This window comes from Balaenoptera acutorostrata, chromosome 5, assembly GCF_949987535.1.
Source record: "Balaenoptera acutorostrata chromosome 5, mBalAcu1.1, whole genome shotgun sequence".
Taxonomy (NCBI): Eukaryota; Metazoa; Chordata; class Mammalia; order Artiodactyla; family Balaenopteridae; genus Balaenoptera; species Balaenoptera acutorostrata.
Window position 1 is genome coordinate 140,008,103 of NC_080068.1, and position 17,293 is coordinate 140,025,395.

Genomic DNA, 17,293 nt, shown 5'->3' on the forward strand with positions numbered 1-17,293 from the left:
GAGGTCGCGACTGGACGACGGGTAGCGTTGATTGGGGGAGGGCGTAGGCTCGCTCCACGAGGGGCGTGGCGCGTCCGCCGCGCTTCCTTTCCGCCCTTTTCCCCGCGCCCGGCCTGGGGCGGGGCGTCGGGGAGACTCTGGGAGCGGCGGGCGGCTGGCGCTAGGGGCGCGCAGGCGCAGAGCGGCGGGCCGGGCCCCCGCGCGGTGGCGCGCGCGGGGCGCCTGCGCGGTGCAGCGGGGCGACGGCGGCGGCGGCGGCCGGGCCGGCCCGAGGGCGCCTGCGTGTTGAGGCGGGACGCGGCCCGGCAGGCCGGCTCTGGCGGCGCCTGGGCGGGCGGCGCGGTGGCGGCGGCCGCGGCGGCGGGCGACGGTTGCTGGAGCGCGGCGGCGGGCCCGGGCGGCGGCGCGCTGACGGCGGTCGCGGCGGCGGCGGGCGCGGGCGGCGGGCGGGGGAAGATGGCGGAGCTCGGTAAGAAGTACTGCGTGTACTGCTTGGCCGAGGTGAGCCCGCTGCGCTTCCGCTGCACCGAGTGCCAGGACATCGAGCTGTGCCCCGAGTGCTTCTCGGCCGGCGCCGAGATCGGCCACCACCGCCGCTACCACGGCTACCAGCTGGTGGACGGCGGGCGCTTCACGCTGTGGGGGCCCGAGGCCGAGGGCGGCTGGACCAGCCGCGAGGAGCAGCTTTTGCTGGATGCCATCGAGCAGTTCGGCTTCGGAAACTGGGTGAGCAGCGGGCCGGGAGGCCGGCGCACCTGCGGGTTCGGCGCGGCCGCGGAGGGCCGGGGGGACAGGGCCAGTTCACGCCCCAGACCCGGCGCCGAGAGGTTGAGCCACCCGCCCAAGGTCACACAGCAGGAAGTAGCGGAGCGGGGGTTCGGACCGTGGCTGTCTGACACCAGGGCCGTTTTCCCCGCCTTTGGGATTACTTCCGTAGGTGTCTGCCGGGTGCACCCCTTGGGCGAGACACCGGACGGCGTGGGAGTCGGGGGACACAGGCAGGTCCGCAGACTTGACAGCAGTAGGCGCCCGAGGAAGGAGTTGGGTTTGCCTGGAGGACAGTGGTGGTGAAGGCCAGACGAGCTCCACACGGGCCCGCGGCCTCTCCCACCGCCTCGCAGGCGCTCACCTTGCCTTCATGGCCCCGCTCGCTTTGTGGCCTGTGTCCCCTGCCAGGCACTTGTTCATCCTGGCGTCCCTGCGACACCAGGACCTCATGTGAGGAGGGCTCAGTGGGTTCCACCACAGGAGCGTCCCGTCCTGGGTTTTGGTCTCTTCCTCTGTCAGGAGGTTTCTATGGGGACACTTATCTGAGAGTAAAAGGCGAGAGCTGGACTGGAGTCGTTTACCTCGGGCTCCTTGAGAGAGAGAGACGTGGCGGCGCTTCTCTAGGTGGTCCCTGAGGAGCGCTCTTTTCACTCTGCAAGAGGAAGCTCTCATCCCTATTAGAAGGGGAAAGCCTGGCTGTACTCTGGGCCGCAGCCGCCAAGGATGTGCGGCCACCTCCAGGCATTGTGAGAAGTAGGGAGGAGAGACCTGACCCCAGCTCCCCATCTTTCCAGACCCTTCCACTTGATGTTCCCCCAGCTTCCCCGAACCAGTGTTTCATCTTGCTGCCACTTCTCCAGCAGTACAGCCGGCCCTCAGTATCTATGGGGGATGCGTTTCAGAACCCTCCCAGGCCATCAAAGTCCTCCGGTACTCAGTCCGTTGTATAAAATGGCGAAGCGGGGTTGAACCCACGGATACCAAGGGCCGACCGTACGCCCCTCCTCCTGGGCTTACTGGAAGACATTCCACAGTTCTCCCCACATTCCCAAACACACCGTGCCTTTATTTATGTCTGCTTTTGTTTCTATAAAGTGAGCCAGTCTTCAGGGACCAGTACCCGTTCCACAGCCCTGGAATCTTTACTCTTCTCCCCAACTCCTTAGAGACGCTGCTGTACAAATTCTCACCTAGGCACCAGCATCATGATGGCCACCCGCGAAAACCTTCCTTCTCACTTTGTTCTGAAATGCCGTTTATTGATGTGTATTGAGCATCTGCTCTGTGCGTGTTACAGAAGGACTTCACCCAGGTCTTCAGGGGCTTACAGTGTTGTGAGCATTTGGTCCTGAGCCTGGAGTTCTGCCCTGAGCTCCAGCCTTCAATCGCGAACCCATCCCTGACATCCTCGTGCTTATCTCCCGGACATCTCGACGTTCCTTGACCCAGATCTCACACCTGGAGCAGTTACTCGGGCTACAAATGAAGAACCATCCTCAGGGCCTTCTGGGTCCAGTTCAGTAGCAGCCTGTCTTCAGAATATTTCCAGAATCTAACCACTTGTCTCAGCCTTAGTCCAGGTTGATGTTTATCTCTCGCCCGACCACTTCGGGAGCCTCCTTACTGGCCTCTTTGCTTCATGCTTGTGCCCTTCAGCCCATTCCAGGCAACAGGATCAGAGTGATCTTTGAGGACACGTCACGTCACATCAGCTTTCAGTGGCTTCCAGTTTTCTGGAGATGAAACGTCAGGGCCTGCAGGCCTTATAGTACCTGCCTACCCCTGGGATCCCAGCTGCTACCCTCCTTGATCATTTTTTAGTTCTTCTGCTTAGAGAGTTCTTCCGCCAGATCAGGGCTCGTGACTGGTCTTTCTTCTTACATATCAGTGCCTTAGAGAGCCTTCCCTTCCCCACTTATTCTTGCAGCTCTTATCTCTGCAGTAGCAGCTCAAAGTAGCTAGCGTGGACCAAGAGCCTTGCTGGGTGCCGGCCAGCGTGCTGAGCTCGCCTGCGTTTCTTGTGAGATCCTCCCAGCAGCCCAGTGCAGCAGGTTTTAAACTGAATAGTTTGACTTCAGAGTCCGTGCTCCTAGCTGCACTGTCTGCACTGCCTGCCCTTCAGCACTGTGGAAAATACTCGAAAAACAAGCCAGGGACTAAAACATTTGTAGTGTATCGGAGGAAGCTGGGAGGGCGTTCTCGAAAGCAGTACTTTTCAAACTTTAACTTGCACATGAATCACCTGGGGAGCTTGTTAAAAATGCAGATTCTGACTCCCGGCTGGCAGCAGGCTCAGCTGTTACGAGAGACAAAGCCGGTGCTTCTCCCTGCTGAACCGGTGGTGGGTTCTGGGGGAGGCTAGCCAGGCCTGGAGGTCCCAGGCCACGCCGAGGCGCCGGCTCTAGTGTCTGTAGCTGTGCTCTTTGGGGCTGCTTTACCCTGAGCTTCACTGTGCGTCATCAGAAGCTCCTCTGCTGCTCTGAGATGTGTGTCGTTTCCAGGTGTGCGCTCGTAAGCGGCGTGTCCCACGCTTGCCGTCGTTAGCAAGCGCCGGTTCTGGGTGACGCTCCTCCCAGCAGCCCTGTGGGGCGGCTCTCAGTTTACAGCTGAAGAACAGCGACTCCGAGAACTTAAAGTACTCGTGCAGGATGCCCCAGCCTTCCGCGCGGTGGAGCCTGGGTGTAGACACAGGCCTGACCCGGAGCCTGGGCCTTAACCTCCTGGGGTAAAGAGCGAGGCGGGAGCCAGGTCTGGACCCGGCTCGGCGGGAGGTGGGTGGGGCGGGGCGGGGCGACGGTGACGGGGCGGGCGCAGGAACCGGCTTTCACGGGCTGAGTGTGGAGTGGAGAAAGGCAGTGGGGACGGTGGCGCGGAGGAAGGTGACACCCTTCATTCCCATTTCTCCGATGGTTCGTGTGAGCGCGGGGTCGTGGGGACTTCGTGGGGACAGGCCGCCGTGTAGCCCGGGCCCTCTACTCACGCCGCGTCCCGGGGCTGCGGGCCCAGCCGAGGGGTGCCGGCAGTAAGGGTTTGGGGACGAGCCGCGGGGGTCGGGGGGACACACAGCTGTGATGGCGAGACCGGGGCAGGGCTGGCGGGTGGGCCCACAGGGTCTCATCACCGTGGGTATTGAGACCTCCTCCCCCCAGGGCAGCCGGTCGTGTGGTGGACGCTATGCAGATTCAGAAGGAGACACGGATCCTACAGGAACGCAGACACAGACGTAAACACAAGGGTGAAATATTCTACGTTTGTGGATTGGTTGCTGGAGCATCGAACAGTTTGAGGGAGGCCTGGGCTCCTGCAGACAGACGGTGGTCAGGAGGACTCTAGGAGGAGGTGGGGTTCAAGCTGGCCTTGAAGCTAGATTTCAAATTGAAAAAGGATGCGAAGTCCTCTGTGGGCTCTGCGGGGGCTTGTGCTTGTGCACATACATTCGGCCTAATTATCGGAGGCAGGTGGAATGTCCTGCACAAGGAGTTTTACTCTTGTAGATGACAGTTGGCATCCGGCAGCCGGGTGATGCCGGATATGTAGGTGATCGCTGCGCTGTGCAGTCGTTGGTTCATTTGTTCATCCGGCACTTACTTGGGGCCCGTTTTATATCAGCCCCTGTGCTAGATGCACAGAGTAGCCCCTGGGTGAGGTCTGGAAATAGGTGTTTACAGACATTCTCAGGGAGTCCTAATGCAGTGGGTCAGCAGAGCCTCGTTTGGGGACCATGAGAACGGTCACCTCCTCAACCAGGCGAAAGTCCCTTCTGTGTGCTGGTGGGAACGGGTAGGTCCATACTGTGAGCCTCCCGACAGCGGGGTTCTTAATTGCCATTAAGGATGGGGAGGAGGAGGAGGGAAGAGCCTGGATGGAGAAACCAGCTAGAATGAATACGGTTATGCAGAGCATTGTGATTGAGAATACCCTGGACGGCTTGTTAAACACGAATCCTGTCCCCCCTCCCCCTCTGGGTTCTGAAGTCAGCAGGTCTGAGGCTTGGTGTGAGAATCTGCATTTCTTTTTTTTTTTATTTTTTTTTTTATTTTTTATTTTTTTTAAACATCTTTATTGAAGTATAGTTGCCTTACAATGGTGTGTTAGCTTCTGCTTTATAACAAAGTGAATCAGTTATACATATACAATATGTTCCCGTTTCTCTTCCCTCTTGCATCTCCCTCCCTCCCACCCTCCCCATCCCACCCCTCTAGGTGGTCACAAAGCACGAGCTGATCTCCCTGTGCTACGCGGCTGCTTCCCACTAGTTATCTATTTTACATTTGGTAGTGTATATATGTCCATGACACTCTCTTACCCTGTCACATCTCACTCCACCCCCTCCCCATATCCTCAAGTCCATTCTCTAGTAGGTCTGTGTCTTTATTCCCGTCTTGCCACTAGGTTCTTCATGGCCTTTTTTTTTTTTCCCCTTAGATTCCGTATATATGTGTTAGCATACTGTATTTGTTTTTCTCTTTCTGACTTACTTCACTCTGTATGACAGACTCTAACTCCATCCACCTCATTACAAATACCTCCATTTCATTTCTTTTTATGGCTGAGTAATATTCCATTGTATATATGTGCCACATCTTCTTTATCCATTCATCTGTCGATGGACATTTAGGTTGCTTCCATGTCCTGGCTATAGTAAATAGAGCTGCAATGAACATTGTGGTACATGACTCTTTTTGACCTATGGTTTTCTCAGGGTATATGCCCAGTAGTGGGATTGCTGGGTCGTATGGTAGTTCTATTTGTAGTTTTTTAAGGAACCTCCATACTGTTCTCCATAGTGGCTGTATCAATTTACATTCCCACCAACAGTGCAAGAGGGTTCCCTTTCCTCCACACCCTCTCCAGCATTTATTGTTTCTAGATTTTTTGATGATGGCCATTCTGACCGGTGTGAGATGATATCTCATTGTAGTTTTGATTTGCATTTCTCTAATGATTAATGATGTTGAGCATTCTTTCATGTGTCTGTAGGCCATCTGTATATCTTCTTTGGAGAAATGTCTATTTAGATCTTCTGCCCATTTTTGGATTGGGTTGTTCGTTTTTTTGTTATTGAGCTGCATGAGCTGCTTGTAAATCTTGGAGATTAATCCTTTGTCAGTTGCTTCATTTGCAAATATTTTCTCCCATTCTGATGGTTGTCCTTTGGGCTTGTTTATGGTTTCCTTTGCTGTGCAAAAGCTTTTAAGTTTCATTAGGTCCCATTTGTTTATTTGTGTTCTTATTTCCATTTCTCTGGGAGCTGGGTCAAAAAGAATCCTGCTGTGATGTATGTCATAGAGTGTTCTGCCTATGTCAGATCAATAGAATTAGAAATGAAAAAGGAGAAGTAACCACTGACACTGCAGAATCTGCATTTCTAACCACTTCACAGGTGACGCTGCTGCTGGCCCAGGGACCCTACTCGAAAACCACTGATGTGGAGTAAGGCGTGTGACTTTTATATATATATATATATATATATATATATTTTTTTTTTTTTTTGCTGTGTTGGGTCTTCGTTTCTGTGCGAGGGCTTTCTCTAGCTGTGGCCACTCTTCGTCGCGGTGCGCGGGCTTCTCACTATGGCGGCCTCTCTTGTTGCGGAGCACAGGCTCCAGACGCGCAGGCTCAGTAGTTGTGGCTCATGGGCCTAGTTGCTCTGCGGCATGTGGGATCTTCCCAGACCAGGGCTCGAACCCGTGTCCCCTGCATTGGCAGGCAGATTCTCAACCACTGCGCCACCAGGGAAGCCCAGGCGTGTGACTTTTAAAACTTCTATTATTTAAAAAAAAGTATATATTCTTATTGTGGTAAAACATACATGACGTAAACTTTGCCATTTTAACCATTTGTAAGTGTCCAGTTCGGTGGCATGAGTACATTCACGTTGGGCAGCCATCACCACCATCATCCCCAGAACATCTTCACAGACAGAAACTCTGTCCCCCGTTTCCACCTCCCCCAGCCCCTCGTAGTTGCTCTTCTACTTTGTGTCCCTATGAGTCTGCCTGTCCTAGGGACCTCATGTAAGTGGGTTGATGTAATAACGTTTGTGCTTTTGTGACTGGCTTGCTTCACTTACGATAATGTTCTCCAGGTTCGTCAGTGTTGTAGCAGGTGTCAGGACTTCCTTTTTAAGGCTGACTAATACTCCAGTGTATGGATGGACCACCTTTTGTTTATCCAGTCTTCCATCGATGGGCACTTGGGTTGCTTCCACTTTTGGCTGTTGGGAATGATGCTGCAGTGAACGTAGGTGTTCAGATATCTCCTGGAGTCCTTATTATTTTGGGTAAATACCAGGAGGTGGAATTGCTGGATCTGTGTAATTTTTTTGAGGACCTGCCATGCTGTTTTTTGCAGTGGGGCACACAGCTTTTTCAAGCTCTTTCACAGGTAGCCTGATTTGACCTGAGAGGCTTTAGTCCCCTTGAGGGCCAGTCCCCTGTGTGAGCTGGTGAATCCTGAGTGAGTTTAGGGAGGTGGACAGGGCCCCTGCAGTGGCTGATGACCTGGAAGCACAGACAAGAGACCCGTGTTAGTCACCAACCTCTGCGGTCGGAGGGGGCCCTGACCCGGACAGCAGCGCATCCCAGAGGAGGGGTCGGGCTGGAAGGCAGGGGGAGGTCTGGGGCCTACGATGCGGGGTGGGCGGCCCAGGGCGTCCTCCCAGCCCCCAGAGGCAGGCGGGCTGTTCTCTTCACTGTAAAAGGTGACCGGCCGGGGCTGGAGGAGGCAGTGGCCGCGTCCAGGGCCCCGTGTGAGCGCGCGGGGCTCCGGCGCAGGGGGCTGGCCCGGCCCGGGGTCCTCGCAGCCAGTCCGGGAGAAGGGCACACGTGCATGTGGGGGCGCGGAGGCCCAGGTGGGGCTGCAGGTCTGGGTCCGAAGCCCAGGTTTAGTCCACGGGGCAGGTGGACGAGTGTAAGGAGTGACTGAGGGAGGCCGGTGCCCGGGCTCCTGCTCGCGTCCCTGTCACAGGCTCCGGCCCTTTGTCCCGGTGGCGGGCGGCCCGGGCGCTCCTCTGGGCGCGAGGAGAGCCGTGGGGGGAGCCGGCCGCGGAGCGCCCTCCGGGCTCTGAGTCCGCCCTGGACCCCGCTCTCTCCCGGCCCCGCAGGCCACTCACTCTCTGCTGCCCCGGGGCCCCTGCGGCGTCCTGGCTGCTCTCGGGGTCTCTGCCCCAGCCCCTGGGGCTGCTGGGTTGCTTCTGTCCCCTTGAGGCTTCTTCCCTTAAAGAAAAAGGAAGCTGGAGCCGTGCCTCTCTCAGGAGATGCAGCGCACGCCCGCCCCAGGCCTGGCCCTTGAGCCTCCGGAGCGAAGCCGGCCTCCGGACCTCCGCCTCCCAGGCAGACGCTGCCGCCGGGAAAGGATGTGCACTCTTCAGGATGCTCTAGAGCAGAACCGCCAGCCTGCACAGGAAGGGTGCTCTGTGACGCTAGAGATAGTCGTTCTGTGAAAGGCACTGGTTTGTGCACAAAGATTGGACTGAATTCTCTGCCCGGGAAGAAGTAGGTCGTGCGGTGCCCTCACACATCCCGGAGGTCAGAGCGGGAGCCGTGGCCGCACTTCTGTGATGCGGTCCGTCTGGAAAGGAGAGCGGGAGCCCGCGGTGGGGCCTTGCGCTGCCTTTTGAACGTCTCAGGAAGCAGTTGACTGCACGGCCTGCTCTTGGTGTGCCCTGCGCCACTGGGTGGGCGGGTGCTGGCCGGTGCCCTGGGGGGTAGCTTCACCTAGGGTTATTCTCCCAGTCCGTAAAACGTGGGGAGTAAAAGTCATGGTACCACGTGGGAACTGCTAGGAGGATGAAACGAGGTGACAGATGTAAAGGCTCGTACACGTTAACTGTTACTATTCATGATGATTTTTGTTTTATCCTGACCAAACCCTTTAAGAGGAGGAATTACAGATCAAGAAGCAGAAGTTGAGAGGATAAGGATCCCACGCTAGTAAGTAATTGAGCCAGAATCTGAACCTAGTTCTGGGGATCATCGAAGGCTCCCTTCAGGAGATGATCTGGGTCTTGAGAATAAACACAGGTTGTGGAAGTGACGCTGACCGCTTCGTAGTAGTAACAGTAGCCAACATCCACGGGGGCAAACGGTGCCCGACACTGGGCTAAGCACTGTGCGTGTGTCACCTCATTAACTCCCCCTTCTGTCCCGTGAAGGAGGTGGTGGCGTTACCTCCGTAATTCAGACAAGTAGACTGAGGCACAGAGAAGTGATTCGTCTGAGTTACTGCGCAGTGAAGGGGTGGAGCCAGGAGTGGGTCGCGAAGCCCGGCCCCAGCCTGTGCACGTGGAAAGTAGTTGGCATTTGTCTGGAGGATGTCGGCACAGCAGCCCGGCGAGCAGACCTTCAGGTCAGGAGGGGCAGAGGCCGCCTCGGGCGAGAGCGGCCAGCACGGAGGGGAGAGACCCCGAGGCGGCCCCGCGGGCGGGAGCGGGCCGGCCCGCAGTGCTGCCGGTTCTCTGGACTGTTCTTTCTTCCTTTCCCTGCTCAGGTGCTGGCGGCTGGCATGAGTGCGCCTGGAAAGGCCGGAGGGCGTGCAGAGCAGCCGGAGCGCCCGGGGGAGCTGTTGCCCCCTGGGCCTCCTTCCTCTCCTGGAGAGGCTGCATCTGGCCTGGGTCTAGTGACCTTGGAAAGTAGACCTCACGGGCCCAGTTCAGTGTCTGAGCGACACGTTTTCCTTTATTTTTCTGAGGACTTCAGGAAGCAGCATACCTAACTCTCCTTACCTTTTGGCAAAGATGGGAGTCTCTTTTTTCCTAAGCGTTTAGCGTTAGGCTTTGGGCTGCTTACCGGTGTGGTACTGCGTGCTGCGGCGGGAGCGGAGCCAACCGCAGGATACAGCTGTGCTCCTTGTTTAGTTCTAGTGGTGCTTGAAGGGAACTTTCTCTTCAAATCTCTTTCCCCCAAACTCACTTTTGTTGCTTCTGCCTGCCCAGCCGTCTGTCTGTCCATCCATCCTTCTGTTCATCTGTCCATCTGTCTATCCATCTATCTGGATTAAGAAACAACTTTGACCTTGAACATGTGAGGGAAAGAACTTCCCTCCCATTCACCCGCCTGCTGTCACATGGGACGCTGTAACGTGGTGATGGGCCACTTCTCTCACTTGTGTGACCATTGACACGTGAAGATTGAAGGGTGTGACGAGCAGGGTGCTGGGCCTGTGGTAGGAGTGCTGTTGCTGTTTTTAACCATCATCTTTTAAAATATGTTCGTTACTGTGGTTTCGCTTCCCTGAACCTGTCTACCTTCTGTGGACTCCTGTTAGAATCAGAGCTGGGCCATCGCTGTCATTTAGACTACTCCATTATGACCCTCACTGTGTGAGGGTCCTTGGAAACTAGGACCTTGCGTGCTTTCCTGGGCCTTGTTCACTGCTCATTCAGCTAATGTGGTGGCCCCTGGGGGCGCGGTTCTCTCAGCTGTAGCTGGCGGCCAGTGTCTCTCCCAGCAGTGGCCTTCCTTAGGCAGTGGCTGGCGTGCTTGCTGATGGGGGTTCCTGGGCTCCTAGCCCAGGATGGGGGTGACAGGGCGCTAGCCCCACTGATCTGTGGCTTCATAAATACCCATCGCCCGGGTCCATCTGGAGCCAGCGACCCCCTTTGTTACCTGAAGAGGAGCTGGATAACTGAGGAGTCAGCGCGGGGCCCACAGCTGTGTGGCCCGCTTGCCCGGCGGGGCTGGGAGCCCAGGCCGCCCGCCTGGCCGCCACGCAGCCGCGGGAGTGTGGATATTTGCAGAGCAAGGCGTGGGGTCACGGAAGCGTTGGGGTGTCGCCCCCCGGAACACAAGAGCCGTGTCTTTTAAGGGCTCTGTATGTTTTTCCTTTGAACATTTTGGATGAAAATCTTAGACCTGTGTAAACAGAGAATTGAGGCAGAATTTAACTTTACTTAAAAAATACTTGTAGTTTTACTCAAAAGAAGTGAAAAACCAGCACACAGAATCCCTCCCGAAATGTGAGCATCTTGCATCTGCTCAGTGCAGGAAGCCAGCGTTGGCCCAGAGCCATTAGCTCACGCACAGACAGGCCCGCGGTCCCACCAGCACCCCTGTTGAGGTAGCTGCCACGTCTCGTCCGCTCTGGGGCTGCACGCTTCCTTCCGTGTCTCTGGGCCCGGGACACCTGTGGGGAGTGCTGGCCCGGTGCTTGTGGGGCGTCTGTAATTTGGGGTTGGCTGCCGGGCCCTGGCCTCACAGTGGTGAACAGAGCCGACCAGGGTCCCCTCTCCTGATGCTTCCCTCTGCTTGGGACTTTTCCTTAGTTTTAAAAATGGGCAGTACGTTCATAACGTTGAAAACGCTAAGTCATAAGAAGGTGTGCAGTGAAGTGGCCCCCTGCCAACCTCACCCGATGCCCTGGGGGACGGGGCTGGAGTCGTGTGTCCTTAGAAGGTGTCTGATGCACCACAGGCGGAGAGCTTTCTGTCTCCCAGCCGTTTGGGCACGAGGGCAGCAGCGTGAACACACCCTTCTGTTGCGTGCGTTTTCAGCTGCCCCATGTGGGAGCAAACGCGGGTGAGGTCCCGAGAGCCCTTGCCGGGAGGACGCGCCGTGCATCCCCGGCCTGCGGCCCCCGGGCTTCCTTGCTGCCTCCACAGCCTCTGCTCTCTGTTCCCAGAGTGTCAGGATTGATGGAGAGAACCTCAGATCAATAAAAATACCTTGGTTTGGTCAGATGCAGCTTTGCTGCCGAGAATCCTTCTGTTCTTTCAGGGTTTAAATTTTACCCTCAGTGTGGTGCTCTGAGCATCTGATGATTTCTGAGAGGCATGTCGCTGGGGTTCAGGGTGGACAGCAGACTTGCTGGAGGGCAGAGCTCTCACAGCAGGTCTGCACCGGACCAGGGACAGGGCCCAGATCGGGGGCCCAAGTTCCTACCCATGCAGCCTGGGTGGAAGCTGCGGTGAGGGGGAGAGGCTGAGGGGCACGGCTCCCAGAGCTGGCAGCTCAGACCAGGCGCAGGCGGGCAATCCCGCTCCCCAGACACGCTCACCAGGGTGACATGCTCCCGAAAGGGCGTGGGTCAGGGACAGTGTCTTCCCAGTGTGTCACAGGGTCTCCTGGGCCCCAAGGTGGAGCCGGGGGAAGACCGTTACCGTCCACGAGAGCCTCACTGGCCGCTGAGGGTGGCCTCCTGCTCCTTTACTGTGGGACTCAAGGCTCCGAGGAGGGAGTGGCCAGCCTGGGTCAGTGACAGTAGCTGCTGGGAATGGTTGTGACTTGCTTTTGTTTTGTTGTTTTTTGGATGAAATGCTTCCTGGGGAAGGATAATGACAGAGTTGATGCTTAGAGTGATTTTTTTTTATTGCCTTTTTTTTTTTAATATAAATTTATTTATTTTATTTTATTTATTTTTGGCTGTGTTGGGCCTTCGTTGCTGCGCACGGGCTTTCTCTGGTTATGGCGAGCGGGGGCTACTCTTTGTTGCCGTGCACAGGCTTCTCATTGCGGTGGCTTCTCTTGTTGTGGAGCACAGGCTCTAGAGCGCAGGCTCTGTAGCTGTGGCTCGCGGGCTCAGTAGTTGTGGCTCACGGGCTCTAGAGTGCAGGCTCAGTAGCTTGGTGCAGGGGCTTAGTTGCTCCGCGGCATGTGGGGTCTTCCCAGACCAGGGCTCGAACCCGTGTCCCCTGCATTGGCAGGCGGATTCCCAACCACTGTGCCACCAGGGAAGCCCGCTAAGAGTGATTTTTAAAGAAGAAACCATGTAGTTTCTCCATGAGACAGAGTCTAGCTTTAGCTGTGGTCCTCCCTTTTCCCTGCATGGTGCTCAGAAAGAGGCCTTGCAGTTAGGTCCTGGTCCTGCCGTCTTTGTTCCGGTGCCTTTCAGCCCCACCCTCTGCGCGGCACCTCCGGGAGGGACGCTGGGTCTGGTCACTGTGCCAGGGATCCTTCCTAATGCTTCCCTCCCCTCCCCTACTCTCCATGCCCAGTTTGTCAGCAGCGTCAGCCCAAGGAGACTGGCTGGTTTCTTGGGTTCCAGTTTGGCCTTTGGGGTGCAGGGACCATCCCGATCTCGGGGGGTGGGGGGGGCGCACGTTTCTGGGGCGGAAGGCAGCCTGTGCGGCGCCCTGGCGGCTGCCAGAGCCGGGAGGGCAGAGCGCGGGGTGAGCGAGGCGGGCGGGGTGCTGAGTGGCTGCCGGTGAATGAGTGCGCATTTTGGGCAGTTACTTTCTGAAGTGGCTTTAGCGGTTGACTTTGAGGAAGAGGCCTCTTGGCAGAAGGAAAAGATTGAGGGAGTTGTACAATTTCCTCCCATTAATAACCCTGTATTCGCGGGCAGTTACCTTCTGTAGGAATGAATGCCTGCTTGCAGCCCGGGCGTTTCCAGCCGCCAGGCCACGGGGGCTATCAGAAGTGATGGCCCACCTTCCCCTTTGAAAGGCTCTTTCCCACTCAACGCGACTGCCCCCTAGGAAAGGGACAGGCGGGCCTTCGGGGCCGGGGTGTCAAAGACCGGGCCTCGGCCCTTTCTGTTGGGAGGTGGGCAGCGCGATGGAGACCCGGGCGTGTCTGTTGTCTGGTCTGGGAATGGAGAGGTGGGCTGGGATGAGGCGGGCGCCCCAGGGCTCTGGCTGTGCGCCCACATCCTGTGAGCCCCTCAGCCAGACAGCCGCCCCGAGAGCGGGGCGTGCGGCAGGCAGATCGGCCCGTGCCAGGGGCCTCCACTCGCTCTCTTAGGGAGCCCGGAGCAGAGTCGGGATATCAGGCGTGGGTTCCAGCCCCGCTCTGCCGCCAGCTCGCACCGTGACCCCGCGCACGTTGGCGCTTCTCTGGGTCCTCACTTTCTCACGGGCGGAATCCTAGAAGGTTTCCTCTAGCGCTGACTTCCACGTGATCAGCCCAGCCCTAAAGAATGTGCAGGAGGAGTGTCTCTGCGGAGGGGACCATAATGATGCCATAGGAAGTAGTTCAGGTGAACCTTTGTGAAAGCGTTAAGGGAATCGCGCGAACCCTGAGTCTGACACTCTGACTTTGGAAATGACCTCTGACCTTTGCCGTTGTAGGAGGATATGGCTGCTCACGTTGGCGCTTCCCGGACTCCCCAGGAAGTGATGGAGCATTATGTAAGCATGTACATCCACGGAAACCTGGGGAAAGCCTGCATCCCCGACACCATCCCCAATCGGGTGACAGACCACACCTGCCCCAGTGGAGGCCCCCTGTCTCCCAGCCTCACCACCCCCTTGCCTCCCCTAGACATCTCGGTGGCCGAGCAGCAGCAGCTGGGCTACATGCCGCTGCGGGACGACTACGAGATCGAGTACGACCAGGACGCCGAGACGCTCATCAGCGGGCTCTCGGTCAACTACGACGACGACGACGTGGAGATCGAGCTGAAGCGCGCGCACGTGGACATGTACGTGCGGAAGCTCAAGGAGCGGCAGCGGCGCAAGAACATAGCGCGCGACTACAACCTGGTGCCCGCCTTCCTGGGCAAGGACAAGAAGGAGAAGGAGAAGACGGCCAAGCGCAAGGTCACCAAGGAGGAGAAGGAGCTGCGGCTGAAGCTGCGGCCGCTCTACCAGTTCATGTCCTGCAAGGAGTTCGACGACCTGTTTGAGAACATGCACAAGGAGAAGATGCTGCGCGCCAAGATCCGGGAGCTGCAGCGGTACCGGCGCAACGGCATCACCAAGATGGAGGAATCGGCCGAGTACGAGGCGGCCCGGCACAAGCGGGAGAAGCGGAAGGAGAACAAGAACACGGCCGGCTCCAAGCGGGGGAAGGAGGACGGCAAGGACAGCGAATTCGCCGCCATCGAGAACCTGCCCGGCTTCGAGCTGCTGTCGGACCGCGAGAAGGTGCTCTGCAGCTCCGTGAACCTGAGCCCCGCTCGCTACGTGACCGTGAAGACCATCATCATCAAGGACCACCTCCAGAAGCGGCAGGGCATCCCCTCCAAGAGCCGCCTGCCCAGCTACCTGGACAAGGTCTTGAAGAAAAGGATTTTAAACTTCCTCACGGAGAGTGGTTGGATTTCCAGGGATGCTTCCTGAAGGCGAGTCGCTGTGAGACCTGGAGTGATGCGGAAAAGCTTGTGAGCCAAAATGACCGGGGGAGGGGGGGGTGGGGGAGGGGCGAGGAAACGCTTTTTTTCCCCGTTGCTCTTTTTTAAACAAATTGAGTTCTTTTTTGAGGATATAAATTCTTTTTATGGTCCTCTTTAGAAGCAATAGAAACACTCTTATATCGGATCGTGGGGGAGACAAGTATCTATTTTAACTTAGTCCTGAAAGTAATACTTTAAGATGACGATTTGCCTTTAAGTGTTCGGTTTGGAGAATATTATGAGATTGGGTAATTTCCCTTTATTTGTGAGTTTCTTCCCTTTGGTACATGACTGTTGTGCTGTGGGCAGAGGCGCGCCTTGCCCTGCTGGGCTGCCAGCTTCGCCCTGTGACCTGACACCCCGGCACAGCCCGGCACGTGGCACTTTAGATGGGGGCCGGGCAGGGCAGGTGGAAGAGAGGCCGGGGAAGGACAGGACAGGGTGTCCGCAGGGACTGGAGAGGAGGAATCTGGTGTGGAACAAGTAAGTTGGCCAAATGGAGCGTCCGTAGCTCCCGAATCCGACCGCCCCGGCTTGTTCCCGGGGGGCTCACCGTGGGAGGAGCAGCGGCCCTTGGCAGGCTCCCTTGGGTCTCGGGGGACACCGGGCCCAGCACGGACTGCCGGAACGCTGGGGCTGCTTTTTGCTGCTCTGAGAAGTTGCGGTTTACTTGGAAGAACTCATTTTAGAAGGTTCACGGTGGAGAGTTCTCTGGGTTCCGGCGTTAGCTCCCCCCAGGGCTTTCACCCCGGTTGCAAGTACCTCTCCCGCTGCGACTGTGGCCCTGCATCTTACTTGCGGTGGCGTCAGGCGCTCAGCTTGGCGAGGGCGAGGCCTGGGCACCGCTTCTCTGGGTCACCGTCTTGAACCCCACTCAGAGGTGGCTTCTGCCCGGCCCTGTTTAGAGATGCTCCCAGGGGCGCTCTTTCGTGGACCTGGACGGTACCTTCCTTCTGGAACCTGAGGAGTCCCTCATCTTCCCGCTGCTCAGGGCTCTTGTGTCCAAGGCCCTGCTTTGGAGTTGGTGGAGTGGCCAGAGCCCAGCGGTCGGTTCCTCCCGGGGCACGTCCTGCCTCTCCTCCCTCACAGCTACCAAGACTGTTTACCTCCCAGAGTGTCTGGGCTTGAAGTTACATTAAAGTGAAGTTATTTGAAAGAAAAAAGAAGAAAACCTCATCATTTCCAAGAACGACTTAATTACGGTGCCTTTTCCTTTCTTCTTACGTTCTTCTGTCCTCTAGGGTAAAATTTTCAGCATTAAATAAGCAGATACAATAAATCAGATACACTGTATATGGCTTTAGTTGTAAACTGCGTGGCACGCTGGCAGGGAAGCGCTCCCTGTGACCTAACGAGGAGCCCGGCACGTCTGTGTGAGCACGCAGTAGCGGGCAGCGCTCTTGCTCCCGGGCGCCCCGCAGGGTAAGGGCGGCCGGCAGAGCGCAGGTCCTGCCTACCGCTGAGCAGAGATGGAGACCGTGCTACGTGTCCGCAGGTGTTCCAGCCAGTGTTCTCACCTGGGGTTCCTGGACTGGCAGCCTTGGCATCCCCTGGGAACCTGCTAGAAATTCAGGTACTCGGGCCCCGCCCCGTCCTCAGAAACGCTAGGGCTGGGGCCCGTGGAGCTGTGTTTTTACTGGCCTTCCAGGTGACCAGGATGCAGGCTGAAGTTTGAGAACTGCTGGCTTTAGCTACTCTGATGTCATTGATTTTCTACATCAGATTCCTAGTTTGATGAGGTTTTAACTTTAGTCTTATTTTTATATGAAATGATTGATTGCCAGACTTTCATGAAGCTTGAGAAGCAAAAGCTCCCTGTAAATGTGCGTGGCCCTGGCTGAGAGCTGTCAAATGAAAAACTTTTGTGTTTAAGCAGGTTTTCAGTATGTGTATCTTTTTTGATGGTATGAAGAATTTATTTAGGCTTGACTGTTTTTAAACAAACACCATAATGAATGTATAATTTATGTTAAAGTATTAACGCTTCGTTACAAGGGAAATGTAATTTTACGATTGGTTGCCTCTTATCCCATCAACTCCAGCTATTACTGTCACATTAGTCCTTACCCTGCTGTTAGCTCGGAGCCTTTAAATTTCTATATTTAATTCTCATGATAAATTAGTCACCATAATCCCATGGAATTAATTAGGTCTTTTCAGAATTTAAACTCTTTGAGTCACAAAAGATAATCAGCTATTCAGAATAATGCTCTGGGTGGCCAACATTCCGAGAATGTATTAAAACCGAAACTCTGCCTACTGTTCTTATTTCCCTTTTACATATTAAACAGGTTGAGAACCAAATAGTGTCACTGCTTGCTTTTTACCGCCTGCCCCTGGAGCCTTAGCTTTTCAGTCTCATAGATGCTATGAGCCAGCCTTCAAAATCAGGATGGGGGACAGACAGCCCGTGACGTCATAGTGTGGCACTTCCGTGTCACACCAGTTTTTCCTCCGAACTGTGAGGAGTTAA

General features: G+C 56.3%; 1 protein-coding gene across 1 annotated transcript; it reads left to right on the top strand.

Annotated features, from left to right (window-relative positions):
- Window positions 1–274: 274 nt before the first annotated feature.
- TADA2B (transcriptional adaptor 2B) lies at window positions 275–17,124 on the top strand. The gene is made up of 2 exons (XM_057546761.1): window positions 275–726; window positions 13,775–17,124. Exons 1-2 carry the CDS (start codon window positions 457–459, stop codon window positions 14,765–14,767), a joined length of 1,263 nt encoding a protein of 420 aa, XP_057402744.1. The 5' UTR covers window positions 275–456; the 3' UTR covers window positions 14,768–17,124.
- Window positions 17,125–17,293: the final 169 nt, after the last annotated feature.